Consider the following 18,890-nt stretch of genomic DNA (forward strand, 5'->3'; position numbering starts at 1 on the left):
TAGGACAACGAGTGGCATTGGCTCAGGCCCAGATCAGAGAGAAATGAGCTTAAGGGACAGTAGGCCACAGGAATCAGAAAACAATGTCTCCTCCCACCTCAGCCTTCTCCCCTGAACCCTTGGACGTTGGCCCAATATGTCGGGAGACCCTAATGGAGAGAATGGGGATTCAAGGTTGGGTAAGTAGATCCCCATTTTCTCCAGATCTTAAGAGTGGGTCCCCCAGGACTAATGGCCTGTCAGGTGTCAGGAGATCCACACACACTGTAATCCTCTGACATTCGCTCACCGGCAGTCCCCAGTTCCTGTCTCCTACCCTGTGATGAGGTTTTTGACTCTGCCAAAATACTTCTTATTCAATCCAGTAAAGCATAAACTTATAAATAATTACAGCTAAGAGCTAAAAGAGAGAGAGAGAGAGAGAGACACACTAAATACGAAGATTAAAAACACTGATGTTACAATTTAGTATAAAGATCTCTCTTCCACCAGGGGGTTTGGGACCTACGGCAGCCCCTTACCCTCCCCCACCTTTTTGCACTTCCTCTCATCTACTTCCATGATTGGATCTCATATGCTCTTTTGAAAAGACTCCTCAGATTGATATTAAAGAGTATGTTAATCTCCCTCTGCTTAGAAAGACCTTGTTAAGCATAGTTTTCAAATAAGGCAGGTTTCACTTGGGATGCCAATATTAGATAATGTCCTACACCCCGCTTTTATCTTTCCGGAAGAAGAAGAGCCTTTGAGATCTTACAACTATAGTAAATCCTTGGATCGCAAGTAACTTGTTCCGCGAGGGTTCCGCACGAGGAGCAAACATTTCTCATACATTTTACCGTGATAAAGAAGCGATCTCTTGCAATTCGAATAGTACGTGATGACAAATGTCACGTGACCACAACTGAGCCCACGGTTCTTGAAATTTGCTTTGATATACAAATGGTCTGGATTACAAGCATGTTTCTGGAACCATGTCTAAGGCCTTCCGGCCAGTGAGTGTGCAGTCAGGTTTCCTAGCTGAGCCTACTGGTCTCCAAAAGTCTAACTGCCCTGTTTTCAAGCCACTCACCTGAATTCAGCGCTTTTGAAGGGCTGCTGGTTCACAGTTTTATGATAACCCCAAGTCCTTACACCGCCAATGGAGAAATGGTGTGGCAACCCTGGGCGGGGGGGCGGCGGGGCGCAGCCTGGGACTCCCGTCAAGACAGACTGTGCAGAGGGGGGCGCCTGGGTGGCTCAACTGGTTAAGCGCCCGATTCTTGATCTCAGCTCAGGTCATGGTCTCATGGTCATGAGATTAAGCCCCACATCGGGGTCCGTGCTGGCAGTGCAGAGCCTGCTTGGGATTCTCTCTCAATTCCTCTGTCTCTTACAGGCAGACAGTTTATTTTTTTATTCGAGAGATAGAGTGCATGCCCGCAAGGGGGATGCTGGGCTCGATCCCACAACCCTGGGATCAGGACCTGAGCCAAAATCAACAGTTGGTTGCCCAACCAGACGAGCCACCCAGCTGCCCCTGCAGGCAGACTTTGAAAATAAATTGTTTCTGGGCAGGTTTTTCTTTTCTTTTTTTTTTTTTTTTTAAGGTTTGTTTTGAGAGAGAGAGAGCGAGCGAGCACCAGTGGGGGAGGGGCAGAGAGAGAGGGAATCCCAAGCAGGCTCCGCACTATCAGCACAGGGCCTGATGCGGGGCTCGAACCCAAGAAGCTGTGAGATCATGACCTGACCCGAAACCAAGAGTCGGACGCTTAACCTACCGAGCCACCTAGGCGCTCCCAGACGGATTTTTCAATACTGACCGATGACTCCTAAATATACACGTTTGCCCACCAAACCAGTCCACACTTAAAACCGGGATTTTATCAACGTGTTATTTTTCCAGAACAGCACTGCCACACTAGTCCATTGTAACAGGACCCATCTGCCATCTTCCTTCAAACAGAAAGACTCTCTGAGCTCACGGTGGCCGATTTGTCCTTGAATTCTCAACCAGGCCTCGGGTGGCTCCTGTTATGGAAAAGCTGCAACCCCAGCAACTATCCAGGTTCCCTCGGGGTTTCTGTTTGTTCGAGCGCTTGGCCTTCCGCACAGGCCGGTGCCGATTAGCTGGGACGGCACAGTGTGTGGCACCAGATTTTCTTCCTTCCCTATAGTTGCTGAAATTTCTTTACGAAAACATTGCCAGCGTCAGCAGAAAACCCAGGAAACCTGATTCAACCCCGGGCTTGCCTCCTGCCTGTGCCTGGCATCCGCGATGCTGGGCAGCGGAGGGCCCAGCGTGTAAACAGAGTAGCCGGGACCCGTGGCCAAGTCGCGCCGATCCATTATTCATGCCCACGTGTGCGAGTGCACAATGTGAAACTGGTGGCAGGATGAAGGAGCCCGGACCCGGAGAAGGAGAAACACGGACTACAGCGTGCGGAGAGGCGAGTCAGGACTCATACGGGCGGCCCACCTTATCTGAATTCTCCTCCATGTAGCGTAAGGTATACTCGTCAGCGTTGAGCAAATGAAACAGGTAGCCATTCACGTTCACTCTGGCTCCAATATACAGGTCCTCGGCCTGGATGTATTCCGACAGTTCGCTTTTAAAGACTTCTTGTCCAGGCTTCTTAACACGAATTCTTTTCAAGAACATCCCACCAGTAAACCCTACAGAGAAAGCAAAGAGTTTAATGAGTAGCCTTTATTCTTCAAAGAACCATACAACGTGCCTTTTGAGGGACTTCGTGCTCAAACACAAGAGCGGACGACTTAGCCTGTGAACTCACAGCTGCCTATTCTTCTCAGACTTGAGGGGAGAATGAGTCAGTGGGTGAACAACAGACTCCCTAGGTGAATGTGGAGAGGAAAAAGAGGTGTGGCATTCCAGCCTTTTCTCTCCTTTCTCTGCTCCCTTCCCCAAACCAAACGCTTAAATAAACACGGAGCAAGTTGCCTGCTATATAACCAGCAGCATACCGGGAACTGGGGCCTCAGGAAGATACTCAGCTTTAGAGCACGTTTGGATAGTACCACGTAGAACGTTCCTTACCTGAGCTTATTTCCACCTATTTGTCCCAGATGGCGTCTTATATTTATTGCAACGTGCAGCTTAAATAGACGATGCCGTTTTTGATGTTTATTTTTGAGAGAGAGAGAGAAAGACACACAAAGAGCGAATGCACAAGCACAAATGGGGGAGGGGTAGGGAGAGTCAGAGACAAAGGATCTGAAGCAGGCTCCAGGCTCTGAGCTGTCAGCACAGAGCCCGACGCGGGGCTCGAACTCCCAGACCGTGAGATCACGACCTGAGCCGAAGTCGGACGCTCAACCGACCGAGCCACCCAGACGCCCCGAAAATGCCCTGCTTTTGGAAAGGAGCTTACTTAACTGTCTGAAGATAACTATGGGAGTCCCAGAACTTTTTTTTTTTTTTTTTTTTTTTTTTACTTTTCCTACAGGCTACATATCTTTGCTTCTTGTAGCAATGCCACACATTTCTTACTTTCCGGAATTCTGACCATTTCATCTGCTCTCCTCTGGGGGTTATTTGCTTTTTGCCTCTTGCAAAGCAATGAGAACTCAAGATGGGAATCCGGTATCTTCTAATGGATGCTGATTTGAAACCTTCAAGGCATCGGAGTACAGCACGAAGCCAGATGAACTTCGGGGGTCAGCTTCATCCCACTCCTGACACATTCAGAAATGAGAGGTGGTGGAAAGACGCGGGCTTTATAGCCAAAGAGAGCGCCTGGCTCTGTACCTTGCTGGATGATCTTCAGGAGTTATTGCACGTCTCTGAACCCCTCTGAATTCTCACCAATCAAATGGGAATGAAATTCGCAGGGGGCTATGAAAACGTGCCTTTCAGGTCATCTGTTGTGGGGAACGCAGTTAGCAAAGGCTTTGGCAGCTAGGCTCTGAAAGCCACCCCCGGGGTTTGGACCGAGGTCACGCTTCCCACAGCCTGCTGGGTAAGGCAGGGATACTGACGTAGGCCCATTCCTGCAAGAGGGAGGCCCCTCCAAAGAGCGACTTTGGCTCCAGGACTCCTGGTCAGCCTTGCTAAAACGTGCTCAGAAGCTCCCTGCAACCTAAGACATTCTCTTTCCTTTCTTCCTTCCCTCTGTCCGTCACAGGAGTCAGACAGGCACTGCTGTCCGTCAGCTCTCTGGCCTCTTCGGGCTCCTTCTACAATTTCCCTCGCCAGCATTTCCCCTAATAAATCTCTTGTACGTTCAGTCTCATCTTGAGGTTTGCCCCCTGGAGGGTCCAGACTAACACAAAACCTCATAAAGTTCTTGTAAGGGTAACAGTGGGTACTCAATCACGGCTGCTACTATAATTAGTAAGCTTATAGTTGATTTCCAGCACCCTGTTTTCTGAGTGCTACAATCTGTTTGGCCAGACTCTTCCCCACTCTAGATGTACAGTTTTGTTGTTTTTTTTTTTTTTTTATAGGCTCCCCACCCGACACGGGGCTTGAACTTCCCACCCTGAGATCAAGAGTCACATGCTCTACCAACTGAGCCAGCCGGGCGCCCCCAGGGTTGATCTTTTGACCCTGAAGAGCATGACTCCTATGTGATTTCGTATTTTAAGAGTTGATCCCTTATTCAGATCACTACGCAGCCTTAACTCTACAAATCATTCATTATTCATCGGTGTGCAGAATGGCTCATACAAGCTCATAATGGCCGCTTGTTAAATTTTTAGGGATTTTGCAAGCCAGTTGTTAGTGTTGCTTGCTTGAAATGGACTACAACCATGGCAGTTGGCAAATGTTTTGACAAATTGGGCCTTTTTAAATTGTTTTCAGAGAGCCGGTTCTCCAGCACACCACTGATGATTCTTCCCAGATGTGCCTTCAGCACAGATACAAGTTTTCAGCGTGTTGGGACAAAGAACAGAGCCCTGCAGTTCCATAATTCGGGGAGTCAAAATCAGTGGTTCTCCTCAGCCACGTCCACGGTATCAGCACGCTGCAGAGACGCGTTCCGTGCCCCCGGGTGCTGGAACCGTGGCCTGAGCCTCAGATGGACAGAGAAGCCAGAGGAAGGGAGGCACTGAAGATGAAATCTGTTAATCTGGGACTGTCTTAGAGTTATGCAAAAATTTTACACGTGGTACTCAAAAATACAGATTTCCTCGTCTTGCTGTGTTTGGGTGGAACTGGTGGTAGACAGACCATGATTCTGAAGCTCCTGGATTCCACAGAGGAACCTCAGAGGCCACAGAGGAAAGGGGGACAGTATCCAGAAGGAAGCATCCAGAGTCCCCCAGCCCTGAGTCAACCAAACTGTTCCTCTTTCATCATTTTATATGTCTGGGTTCCCATTTAAGAGATCTTTGTAAAGTGAAGTTCAGTGGTTAAAAAAAAAAAAAAAAGGAAGAAGAAGAAAGCCACGATCTTAGTCATCTAGGCCATAAAATCAGACCAGGCTCTCTAACTTTCAAAATGAAATGGCTGTGGGGAGCCTGGGTGGCTCGGTCGGCTAAGCGTCGGACCCTTGATTTCCGCTCAGGTCATGATCGTATGGCTCATGGGATTGAGCCCCGCGTCAAGCTCTGTGCTGACAGGGCAGAGCCTGCTTGGGGTTCTGTCTCTTTCTCTCTCTGCCCCTACCCAGCTCATGCGCGCATGCTCTCTCTCAAAATAAAGAAATAAACGTTAAAAAAAAAAATGAAGAGACAGCTACTTGTTCTGAGAAAATTGCAAGAGAGCTGTGTCTCTTACCTGAATTCCTCTCTATAGGTTCAAACACTGAAATCGTGTCATCGCTGAGAAAGTACGAAATGACAAACATCCTGTCCCGTTCCACACGTTTGGGTGTGATTAGTTTTGCAAAAAACCGGAGTATATTGCTTATGTTGCCATACCTAAATGGAAGAGAAATGAGAGTTACAGCCTTATTACATATGTTAAAATTAAAAAAACTTGCAAAAGGTGTGCTATATATATATATTTTTAACTGCAGTATGACTGACTTACAACATGGTTATCAGTTTCAGGTATACAACATAATGATTCAATATGGTCACCAAAATAAGTCTACTCACAATCTGTCATCACATAGTTATGTGTTGTGTTTTTTGTGATGAGATCTTTTATTATTATTAAATATAATTTATTGTCAAATTGGTTTCCATACAACACCCAGTGCTCATCCCAACAGGTGCCCGCCTCCATGCCCATCACCCACTTTCCCCTCTCCCCCCGACCCCCCTTCAACCCTCAGTTTGTTCTCAGTATTTAAGAGTCTCTTGTGATGAGAACTTTTAAGATCTACTCTCTTCACAAGTTTCAAACATGCAATATGGTATTATCAACTATAATCACCATACTGTATATTACATCCCCAGGACTTGTTTCATAATTAGAAGTTTGTACCTGTTGACCCCCTTCACCCATCTCCCCCATCCACGGGATGTGCTACAGTTTGGATAGTGATATAAACTCTCTGAAGTTGAAAAAAAGTTCAACCACCTTCTTATTAAGGCTTTCGATCCAGATGCAGAGCAGTTTTCTCAGTTAGTTAAAATATCCCTTATTCTTTAGACGGCCAGGGGAAGTGCCCCCTGTACTACATTAAATATGATAGACCCGCCCCTTTATAACACATATCACCCATACTGTGAGCGCCTATTACGTGTCTTTATAAACCATCGTCTAATATAACATTTTTTGCATTGTAGGTACCCAATAAATGTAGAAAGTTGTTAAAAGACCCACATAGATTGAAACTTGCACTTAGAATACAACAGTCCGGTAGATGGAAGAAGGGATCAAATTCTAGAATCAAAAGTTCCCAGGGACACCTGGGTGGCTTAGTCGATTAAGCATCTGACTCTTGGTTTCAGCTCAGGTCACGATCTCACGGTTCAGGAGTTCGAGCCCTGCATCAGGCTCCACCCTGACAGCACAGAGCCTGCTTGGGATTCTCTTTCTCTCTCTCTCTCTCTCTCTCTCTCTCTCTGCCTCTCCCCAGCTTGCAAGCACACTCACTCAAAATAAATAAATAAAACTTAAAAAAAAAAAAGTTCCCAAAGTTCACTGCCTGGTCATTGAAGAAATTAAAATTAATTCATGGTCCATCAGGAGAAGCATGGCTGTGGATATCAGCTGGTAAAAGGTGGCCTTTGTAAAATCCTAAACCCTCGGGGAGGAGTTTGATCATCAAAATCCTTGCCTCAAGGAGGCACAGAGTAAAATAAACCATGAACTTCATCACTTCCCTGTCACAGCTCCAAGCAGGGAGGCCCCCCGCTTTCAGATTCTCCTATGCCGAAAATTATCCTTTCCCTGCGGTCACAGCGACGAAGACACAGCAACAAAAATCGTATTTCCGACTTGCCTTTCTCTGCCCCTTTCCCCCAAGTGTCTAAAGAAACGGCTGAAAAGGCGTGGTACCAAATTCCCAGCTATGTTGGCGTAAGGCCTCACGGGAGATGCAAAGTAGCAGTTTGGGAGGCTAGCCTTAGGGTAGCCCGGGCCAAACAGCCAGGTGCCCACAGCTCTGTCTTCTTCCTTCCTAGTTTCTGTGGCTTCAGACAGACCTCAGATAGCATGGGGGCAGCTATACCTGGCCAACCATCTTCTCTGGTGCGTAAATGGATTTGTGAGTAACAGATTATGGGGGCACCTGGGTGGCTCAGTAGGCTAAGCATTTGACTCTTGATTTTGGCTCAGGTCATGATCTCATGGTTCTCACGAACCTGCATCGGGCTCTGCACGGACAGTGTGGAGCCTGCTTGGGATTGTCTCTCTCTCTCTGCCCCTCACTTGTACTGTCTTTCTCAAAAATAAATAAACCTTAAAAAGATAGTAAGTAACAGATTATATAACCCCTGTCTCATGAAAGACCCATTAACTGTTACAGATACCTGAAATACCACCCAAACAACTGAAGGAAGTGTAACGTCAGGCCAAACGGACACTACTGTAAACTTAGCTTCTTAGAACTTCCATACATTTAGAAGTGTGGATGGTTAGTGTGGGTTTTTCACATTGAAAATGCCATTTGTTCACCTACGTCTTGTGTTCTGGAGAACTCATCAGTCAGGAATATGATTTACTCAAACAAAATCTTTAGAGCCGCGGTTCACAAACTTTGTTGTGTTTAAAGGTCACCCGGGGAAGCTGTTAAATATACAGAATCCAGAGTCCTACCCCCCCAGAGATACGGATTCGGTAGTTAGCTTGCATCTCCAGAAACCTGCATTTTTAATAAGCTCCCCGGGAGATTCTGATGAAGCGGTCCCCCAGAGCACACTTTGAAAAACACTGTTAGTATCTTCAGCTATTTCCTTGACTAATAAACTAATTATCAAAACTGTCTAAACTCTCTTTTTATCACAATACTCCCAGCGCTCGAAAAACTAGCATTTTCCCTGCTTCCTATTATATCACCTATATTGCTCGACCTGGCTTTCCGGGCCACGGCCAGGTTCAAACACACACCCCTACAGGTATTTGCCGTAACCACCTACACCATACAGTTGACTCTTGAGCGACACGGGTTTGAACTGCACAGGCCCACCTCTACGTGGATTGCTCTTTTGTTTTTATAAATACGGTACTCTACAAGGAATAGCTTGGTCATCCACTTCTCAGTGTATATTCACTCCCTTGGTGATCTCTTCTAATATTAGGTCTTTAAATCCCATGCTGATGACTTCCAAACTTCAGTCTCTAACTCAGACCTGTCTCCCAAACCGCAGAGCTGTATATATATCCAATTGCCTACTCAGTATCTCCACTTGATAGCGAAGAGACATCTCAAACTTCACTTGTGCCCATACTGAACTTCTGTTCTCGCCCCACACCTACTCTACCTATAGTCTTTCTCCTCTCAGTAGATGGCAACTCTATCCTTCCAGTGGCTCAGGTCAAAACCTTGGGAGTCATCTTTACAAACACCTCTCTTCTTTCAGACCTCCAGTCCAAATCTGTCAGGGAATCCCATTAATTCAACCTTTCAGAATATTTCTGGAATCTGCTGTCTCGTCACTTCCACGGCACCCACCCAGGTCCGAGCCATCGTAACTTTTCTCTTGGACCGCTGCGGTAGCCTCTGAACTAATCTTTACTCCTACCATCGCCTTTCTACGGTCTACTCTCTACGCTGCAGCTAGAGTGGTTTTTTTATTTTTTATTTTAGAGAGCACGTGCGACTCGGGGAGAGGGGCAGGGCTGGGGGAGAGAGGGAATCTCAAGTAGGCTCCAGACTCAGTGTAGAGCCCGACGCAGGGCTCAACGCCATAACCCTGGGACCACGACCTGAGCCGAAATCAAGAGTTGGACGCTCAACTGATGGAGCCACCCAGGCGCCCCTGGAGTGATTCTTTTAGTATATAAATGAGATCAAGTCGTTCCCCTGCTCTACCTTCCCAAAGGCTCCCCTTATCACTTGAAGTCAAAAGAATCCTTATAATGGTCTACAATGTCCTATAGGATCTGATCCTCTATTACCTCTCTTAATCGGTCTACTCTGTTCCTTCACTCATGTGTTCTATCCAGTTAGCCTGTTCCTTGCTCTGGGTCCTTACACCAGCTCTTCCTTCTGCCTAGAACAGATTTCCTCCCCCTCCTTAGTAAGGTCCATCCAGACCGTGCTATTTTTTTTAAGTATATTTTTGAGAGAGAGAGAGAGAGCACGAGCAAGTGGGAGAGGCAGAGAGAGGGAGGGAGACAGAGGATCTGAAGCAGGCTCTGTGCTGACAGCAGCGAGCCCGATGCGGGGCTCGAACTCACAGACCGTGAGATATAGATCGTACCTGAGCCAAAATCAGATGCGTAACTGACTGACCCACCCAGGTGCTCCAGACCACGCTTTAAAAAAAAAAAATGAATCCAGGGGTGTCCCTTAGCCCCACACTACCAGTTTCTCTTTATTCTTTTCATAGCAACTGATTACAGTCTTGACTTTTCCTGTGGTATTTAACACCTTCTACATACTCACGGAACAAACTTATTTATCATCTGAACTGTGCGCTGTCTGCCTCCCCCAGCCAGAATGTAAGTTGTAGGAGGCTAGGGCTTTGCGTCTGTTTTGTCCACTGATGGATCTCAAGCCCCCTAGATCAGTGCTCCATACCTACTCAAAACCTCACAAACAGTGGGGAGCTATAGTCTTCTGGTTGGAAGAGATGAGAAGATTTCTTTTTATTGACGAGAAAAAAAAAATTTTTAAGAGAAGAAAAACGCATGACTGATGGAGACAGCAGGTGGAAAAACATCTGAAGCAAGTCAGAGATGAAGATTAAGCCGTGGAGTTTTGGATGCTAGATGGCTATGAACAGCCCAAGTCTGGGATGATAGCTTTCCTGGTGGGAAGTCATTTGTCTCTTCTATCCATAAAAACTGGAAGGGTGAATGTGTATTCCATTTACTTCCTTGCTCATCCGTTCCTTCTCTTATTGGGCAAAATATTTAATGAGCCCCAAGTCCGCAGCCCGCAGCCAGCACTGTTCAGACTCTGAGGGAAGCAGTTAAGCTAGCCCCTGCCCTCAAAGAGCTCTCGATCTAGTGGGGGGGGGGGGCACCACAATTACATAAACAAGTAATTGCCACACACCCTGATAAGTACAGCCTCTGTGGAAAGAAGGTGAACTCCAGGAGTCGGACCTCTCTGGGCTCAAATCCTAGTTCAACTGAACATTAGCTGTGTGAGCTTGGGCAAATTGCATAGCCTCTCTGAGCCTCAGTTTCCTCATGTGAAGAATGGGTACAAGTAATATTATGTACTTCATGAGGTTGTTTTGAGGAATAGATGAGATCAAGTATCATAAAGCAGTTAGCATACCATAACCACAAATCGCTTATTAGCGGTAATACTATACTATTATTATTTCTAAAGGTATGATCAGCAGAGTACTGTGGGCTCGCAGAGAACAAAGTAACTAATTCCATCAGTGCAGCAAGGAAGAGATTATTCTGGGGACGCCTGGGTGGCTCAGTCGGTTAAGTATCCGACTCCTGATTTCAACTCAGGTCATGATCTCACGGTTTGTGAGGCTGAGCACCACCCCCCACCCCCATGTCTGGCTCTGTGCTGACCGAGCAGAACCTGCTTGGGATCCTCTCTCCCCCTCTCTCTCTGTCCTCCCCTGGTTGTGCGTGTGTGCGTGCTCTCTCTCTCTCAAGATAAATAAATAAAAACTTGAAAAAAAAAAAAACCAAGAAAGGTATTATTCTGGTTCTCCCAAGTCAGACTAGACAATCTGCCCAGCAGGCTACCACAGTGAAATTTTACCCAGAAAATAAAGTCTCCATTCCATTAAAAACCTCACAGGCCTCAATCTGGAACTCCCAACGATTTCCTTCAACGATTCATTGGATGGTGGATCACCATTAACCTCATGCAACAATTAGCACCCAGGAAAATTTTTAACAGCAATATGCATATAGTCAACATATGTCACATACAATCGCGCGTCTCAATTCACAGTTTATTAGCATCAAGAAACTGTTGTGCGTGCTTTGTGAGATCGTCTTCCTTAGGTTCTCACAGTTTTAAAACCTTGGGTTATTCAAACTCCTGTGTAAGTCTCCCGCTGAATGTGCCAGTTACTATGGAAACAAGGTCACTGTGTGGGAGGAGCCTGAGGGAAGCGTATTCCTGGCACAGAACGAGCAGTGGACAGAAAGAAACAAAATTAGACACATTTGTGCCTGTACCACCATTGTCCAGCCACAACAGCATGACAAGGACGTGGAATGCTGTCTACAGTCAGTGCTCTGTGGGCAAGTTGATGCGGTGTAGACAGAAAGAGAGACTAAGGCAACTACCCACGGGGAGCTGTTTTCCCCCCGGGTTCCAGAAGCAACACCCTAGATCATATTTCATCTTGTTTACTTATAAGAAAAATTCCCTCTCCTTTTACAATTGGACATTCTTCTTGCCCGCCTCCTTCGGGTAGCTGCCCTGAAAAACAGCAGTTAGTGAAAAGTATCCATTGGAAGTCCAGCTCTGGAAATTCACTGCAAACTCTATTATCTAGAAGGGGGGTGGAGTATGAGCTGGTGTCCCTCTTAAGTGACGGGATTCAGTGGCTCTCAAAGCCTGGTGCCCATCAGAACCCCCTGGAAGGCTGGTTAAAACACAGTGCCGGGTCCCACCGGGTCCCACCCACCCCCACCGCCAGAGTTTCTGCCTTTAGTAGGTCTAAATTCTTGAGGCCCAAGAATTAAGATTTCTAACCAGTGTGGGGGCCACACTTGGTGTAGCATTAATTCCAAAACTTAAAAAACAGGACTCTAAAGTCCTTAAAAGTAAAGGAGTATTTCTTAAAAAGTAAAGGTCATCACATGATGGCAAAGATAGCCTTTTAGACACCCTATACGATTCTCCATATATTTTCGGCATTTTTACCAACACAGCAAAACTACTGTTCCCTCTGTGTCAAAATGTTCTACAATCAGGGGTGCCTGGGTGGTTCAGTCAGTTAAGCATCCGATTTTGGCTCAGGTCATGATCCCATGGTTCGTGGGTTCGAGCCCCGCGTCGGGCTCTGGGCTGACAGCTCAGAGCCTGGAGCCTGCTTCGGATTCTGTGGCTCCCTCTCTCTCTGCCCCTCCCCCACTCGTGCTCGCTCTCTTTCTCAAAAATAAACAAACATTGAAAAAAAAATTTTTTTTAATGTTCTACAATCATATCTTATCTCCTTACATTTGATCAAATTCAGAATGCTTTTTCTTCTCCTCCACTGGTCTTACTACACGTTCCCTTTAGTATTTTTCTCCACCCGTTCTCCTGACTCAGTATTTCCCTCACACAGGACTTCAATGTTCAGCCCACATCCTATTCAAACGTCTGCGACATTTTCCCACTTTTTCCCCCAACTTCCCTCACCAGGGCCTGCTCTCCCTGCAGAAGTAAACAGCACCCATGGGCAGTTCCCACATTCTATACATATTGATGGGAGGGGCAGATTTTTCCTTGTGTATATCAGGAATAATTTTCAAAGTCCAGCTTTTGAAATTATATTCACCCATGGGAGCAATCTACAGTTACGAAACTCAACCAAACCTCTCAAATTAAAACAGCATTAATTGGGGCGCCTGGGTGGCTCAGTCGGTTGGGCGTCCGACTTTGGCTCAGGTCATGATCTCACGGTCCGTGAGTTCGAGCCCCGCGTCGGGCTCTGGGCTGACAGCTCAGAGCCTGGAGCCTGCTTCAGATTCTGTGTCTCCCTCTCTCTCTGACCCTCCCCCATTCATGCTCTGTCTCTCTCTGTCTCAAAAATAAACAAACATTAAAAAAAAATTTTTTAATAAATAAATCAATAAAATAAAATAATCACCCGGGGGTCTCACTTCAGCAGCACACATACTAGCGTTAGAACAATCCAGAGATCAGCATGGTCCCTTGGTCATCAGGATGACCGGCAAATTCAGGAAGTGTTCCGTCTTTTTAAAAAAGTAGAAATAAAAGATAATGAAATCAAATGACCATTCATTGGTAAGGATGTGGAAAGGGATCCCCCGTGCCCTGTTAATGGGAATGTGAACTGGGGCAACCGCGATGGAAAAGAGTAGGGAGGGTCCTCAAAAAACTTAAAACCACCACATGAGCCAGTAATTCTATTTCCGGGAATATATCCGGAGGAAACGAGACAGGGTAACAACCTAAGGCGTCTAGCGACAGATGAATGGATACAGAAGATGTGGCATATATCTGCAATGGAATATTATCCAACCGTAAAAAAAGGAGGAAATCCTGCCATTTACAGCAACACGGATGGACACTGAGGGCATTAAGCTAAGTGAAATGAGTCGGGCAGAGAAAGACATGATCTCACTTCCACGTGGAATCTCAAAAAACCCAACTCCTAGAAACAGATCAGGTTGGTGGTTGCCAGACTTGGGGGTGGGTGGGCTGGGGGTTGGGAAAATGGGTGAGGGGGGTCAAAAGGTACAAACCTTCAGCTATAGAAGATCAAGAAGTCCTGGGAACGTAATGTATGACAAGCTGACCACAGTTAACAATACCCTATCGTGTATTTAAAAGCTGCTGGGAGAGTAGATCTTAAAAGTTCTTATCACGACAGGAAAACAAAAGTTGTAACTGTGTGAGGTGACCGATGTGAACTGATCTTCTGGTGGTGACCGTTTTTTTTTCCCAACATATATACATATCCAATCTTTATGCTGTACACCTTAAAGTTATAGAATGTTCTAGGTCCACTGTGTCTCAAGAATCCTGGGAAAACTAAATTCGTTGAAAAGCTCTAACAGCATGTTACTAGACTTTGAATTACATGGGGCTAAGCATCATCAGTTCCACCATGAGGCCTACAGTATAAACCCAACACATCTGGGAAAGATCAGACCCAAATCATGGTTCCCTCAAGCACCTGTTCTTCTCCATGAACTTCTTAAAGTTCCTCTGATGAGGTGTGGGCACAAGGCCTATGCAAGTGCGGAGAGAGTCCTCTTCGGAACCAAAGCCGTTATAAGGTGGAAATTTCCTTTCTATCTTTGGAGGAGGAGGAGCCTTGCACGAAATCGAGGTAAAGTTCTCTGTAACAAAACAAAGGCAAACGAGACGTCAATGGTTTTTATTTTGGTTTGGGTTGCTTTGGGTTTTTTTTGGTTTTTTTTTTGGTTTTTTTGCCCCGATTGTGGCTGTTTTGAAAGGTTTGTTATGTTTTCAAGATGGACTATTTTAAACTCTTTCAAAGAAAACACAGCAAAATCCTCGGAGGGTAGGTTTCAATCATGTTTACAGAAACCAAAGAAGTCACTCAATAATCGCCATTGGTTCAAAAGAGAGAAAGGAAAAAGAAACTGCCTATGTCAAGTAAGTAAACATTTCTCTTTTGTCATCACATCCCCATTTCTGACTCTTTTCTGTCCTTCTGTGATTTTCCCAATGATATGAAAATTCAAACTTGGAACGTTCTGCCACCCGCCCATCCCAGATTTTAACCTGGAATTTAGCCCTCTCCCGTCTTCAGTCAACACTCCCTAATCAAACTCCTTTCCAAACAGGCCTGATTCCTCACTGTTTTGCCTTTACCTTCCCCATGCACCATCCCCTCCTCCTGCGTCCCCTTCTTCAGACCTCTCTCTTTTCCTCTAACTCAACTCCAGGCCATGGCACTTCCCCATTGAGTTACAAAACCAAATCAAAACTTCTCACCAGCCACGGCTCCAGGTTGCAATTGTACTCAGATGTGATGGAGGCAGAAAACCAAGAATAAAGCTGAAAACAAATACACAAAACTTGAAAGAATAGCCACTGCTTACTTGCTCAAAGGGAGCGTTCTGGGTAAATGTCATTGCTTTTCTTTAACTCATCTTCTGTGAGGATGGAGCGATGGACAGAGGGCTGGGGACATATTTGTAATTGCCTGGGAGCTGTTAGGCACTCGTCTGTGAGGCTGTATAATTTCCAAGTCACTTGTGTTTGCCCCACCACAAAGGGCAAAGAAAATGCCAGAATCTTTCGGAAAACAAACACAACAAAACATTCATGACTCTAAGGAGTTCCGTACAAGCAAAGATTTCCTTTTCCCCTGTTAACGTTTTTTTTTTTTTGTTTGTTTGTTTGTTTTTGACAGAGAGAGTGAGCGAGCGTGCGCAGGGGAGGGGCAGAGAGAGAGGGAGACACAGAATCCAAAGCAGGCTCCAGGCTCCCAGCTGTCAGCGCAGAGCCCGATGTGGGGCTCGAACCCACAAACTGGGAGATCATGACCACAGCGGAAGTCGGACATTTAACCGACTCGACTGAGCCATCCAGGCACCCCTCTGCTGTCAGACTTCCAATAGAAGAGCATAGATTTAAAGCACAACTCTATAATGGAAAATACACATCCATTTGTCATCCAAGGCAACCAAACTCTTCGAATTGAGGGTTTTGTTTTGTTTTTTTACTGATAGATCAAAAGGCTAAGGGTCCGAGGCTATTTCTAACTCCCGATTTGAAAACATTTTCAACTTTCACATTTCCTTAGACTTCCTTATTTCCTTAGCCTTTGTGTGAAATCCCCTCGAGCATAATCCCCAAAAGAGTATTGTTCTGCCCTAACAGAAACCGTTCACAGAAGACATATTGGCGAAGAGAATGCCATCAAAGATTTCTCACTGGCTCAGTGAAAGGGACCAGCCAGGCAGCCAGTACAGAAGTGGCTTGCGAGCCTCTCCTATTGCTATTTTTGTGGCAATTAAAATCTTGGTAATAAAGAGGAAAGTTCAAATCTTGGAATTAGGTAGAGCTGCAGTTGACCCCTATTATTGTTAACCGGCAAATCAAACACACCACTGACTGGTACCTTCATTTCAGGGAAAGGACCCTGTCAGGATGGCAGGGAAAACTGTGTGATTAGCAGCACATCGGGGCGTGATCAGTTTCTTCTAACAAGGGGACACATGCATACATACGACTCTGCGTACAAATCTGAATAGTGTAACCAAAAGAGGACATATGCTGAATCACAAAATAATTAAGAATGCATTCTATACCTCCCCCCCCCCGCCAGAATTACAAGTTTTATAAGTGTTGTTTGCTCTCAACTACATAATTTTTGCAACAGATTTAAGTAACAAAAGAACCAATTTCAAGCTTTCCTCTGCACCCACAGCGCCATCTAGTGTATAGAAGCCGAGGAGTGTTCCCCTCTATCATGCCTGACTTTTTCGTAGCACATACATCTTTTTCTCTGGGTAATCGTGTACACCCACAAGGCTTCGGACTTGCACCTATGTTTCCTGTCTTTGGTTTTCCATCATCCCAGCATCTTGCATGCTTCAGATATTAAAAAAATGTTCCTTGAATAAATGAAAAATTATACCAGTTTTGTACACAGCATCTTCCCAAATATCTTCTTAAATGGCACCCTGCTGAACTCTGAGACACCTCTGTCGCTTCAATGGCCTGATTCCTCTCATTCCGAGCGAGTTGTAAAAGCAAATATACTGAGTGCCTATCCACGATTAACTAGATTCCAACAAAATTACAGGAAGGTGATGTTTTTAAATTTTTTTTTAATGTTTATTTATTTTTGAGAGACAGAGAGAGACAGAGCGCGAGCAAGGGTGGGGCAGAGAGAGAGGGAGACCCAGAATCTGAAGCAGGTTCCAGGATCCCAGCTGTCAGCACAGAGCCCGGCATGGGGCTTGAACCCACAAACCACGAGATCGTGACCTGAGCCAAAGTCAGGACACTCAACCAACTGAGCCACCCAGGCGCCCCAGAAAGATGATGTTTTTAAAACGAATGTTAATGATCCTTCACTGTGATTTACTATTTGCCATCTCGATTGGAAACAATGCTGGAAAATGCCTTCAATCACCTCAAAGTTCATCTTTTTTTTTTTTTTTAATGTTTATTTATTTTGAGAAAGTGAGAACATGAGCGGGAGAGGGGCAGAGAGTGAGAGAGAGAGAGAGAGAGAGAGAGAGACAGAGAATCCCAAGCAGGCTCCGCACCATCAGTGCAGATCCTGACACGGGGCTCGATCTCACAAACCAACCATGAGACAGTGACCTGAGCCAAAATCAAGAGTCAGCCACTTAACTGACTGAGCCACCCAGGCACCCCTCAAAGCTCATCCTGTATGTTCTAGTAACCCAGATACGGACCCAGATTTTAGGAGGCCTGAAGTTTACATAATTTGGGAGTAAGCGCTTCAATACAAAGAATGCCAAAATTGTTAAGACAAAATTAGGATCGGGGCTTTGGACTGGGGCTCAGGCCATGGAAGAATCCTAAAGCTCAGACTTCATTAACTTCATTAACATCAAAATAAACCCCCCTCTGCTTGTACCCAATACCCAGGCCAAATGAGTTTGGTGGGATGTTCATTTCGGGGGGAGGGGGGGCAAATAATTAGTGAATCACATTATTCTTGAGCCCTCGCTCGAAAATCCTTCAGGGACCATCCATTCCTCAACCCTCTGTGCTTCGCGGCGGACGGAAAAAGGGGCAAAATTGTGAGATCCGTTAAGGCCACGGGGTGCAACCAGAAGCAGTCTGCGACTGACGCTGCAGCTTGGGATAGCTAATTTGCGCCAATGACCATTAAATTCTCATCTTGGATGTCCCACCGCTTCCGGCGCCAACAGCTCGGAGTTCGTCAAGAGGCCAGAAAGAAATCCACAAAATCAAAGATGCTTTAAAGAATGCTGCTCATCTTTACTGTCAGTACAGCCTAATATGCACTTAAAAGCAATGGAAACAGCTGGTTTGTTGTTGCTGTTGTTGTTGTTGTTTTACTAGTTTTGGCTGTCCCAGCCACTAAGGTTCGATGATAAGCAAGTCCTCCTATAGCAAAGAAATAATAACCCAAGGCAGGAATTCTAGGTGAGAACAGGTTACATTCAAGTCGTCGTCCCCCCCCCCCCCCCCCCCCCCCCCCCCGTGCCTTCAGTGAGAGAAACTCCTGCTGGGGCCCCTGGAGCCTTTTCCAACCTTTATGCTACAGGAAAGTCCAACAGGCATCCATCTGCCGGTCCGCATGCATCCACACGAAATCATGAGGCAAGTGACATGCTTACAGGCCGGCAGGTGAGCCAGGGCCAGCGGATAGCCGAGCTGCCTAGTGGGAGAGTCACATTGGAATGTTCCATGCAAGGAGTCTATGGAATCGCTTTCTCCTTAGAGTCCTTGAACGCACAAAAGAACCCTCATTTTGTTTTAGGAGTCAAATTGGGTTTTACACAGGGGCACAAATCTCTCTTGGAATTCTATGGAGCCCTCTGCTCCTACATAAATAGAAAGCTTACCCCTGCACCTTCCTTGGGACTGTGACCAACCCCTTCTCTTTGTCTGTCTGCCATTTTTTTCTCACTGCCCGCCCCCCACCACCACCCCAAATCTGCTGAGGTGTCATTAGATAGGAGAAGGTACTAAAAAGCCCCAAGGTGGCATTTACCAATCTCTCCCCGGCCCCTCGTAGGG

General features: G+C 46.0%; 1 protein-coding gene across 1 annotated transcript in view; it reads right to left on the reverse strand.

The window, feature by feature from the left end:
* The window catches only part of EFHC2 (EF-hand domain containing 2), a 204,501-nt gene that overhangs the window by 84,559 nt on the left and 101,052 nt on the right, over positions 1–18,890 (reverse strand). Inside the window, exons 8-10 of the mRNA XM_058714481.1 lie at positions 14,344–14,509; positions 5,723–5,865; positions 2,459–2,655 (exon numbers count right to left, since the gene is read on the reverse strand). Of these exons, the coding sequence (XP_058570464.1) occupies positions 2,459–2,655; positions 5,723–5,865; positions 14,344–14,509 (506 nt within the window). The remainder of the gene's footprint in view (positions 1–2,458; positions 2,656–5,722; positions 5,866–14,343; positions 14,510–18,890) is intronic.

This window comes from Neofelis nebulosa, chromosome X, assembly GCF_028018385.1.
Source record: "Neofelis nebulosa isolate mNeoNeb1 chromosome X, mNeoNeb1.pri, whole genome shotgun sequence".
NCBI classification, from domain to species: domain Eukaryota; kingdom Metazoa; phylum Chordata; class Mammalia; order Carnivora; family Felidae; genus Neofelis; species Neofelis nebulosa.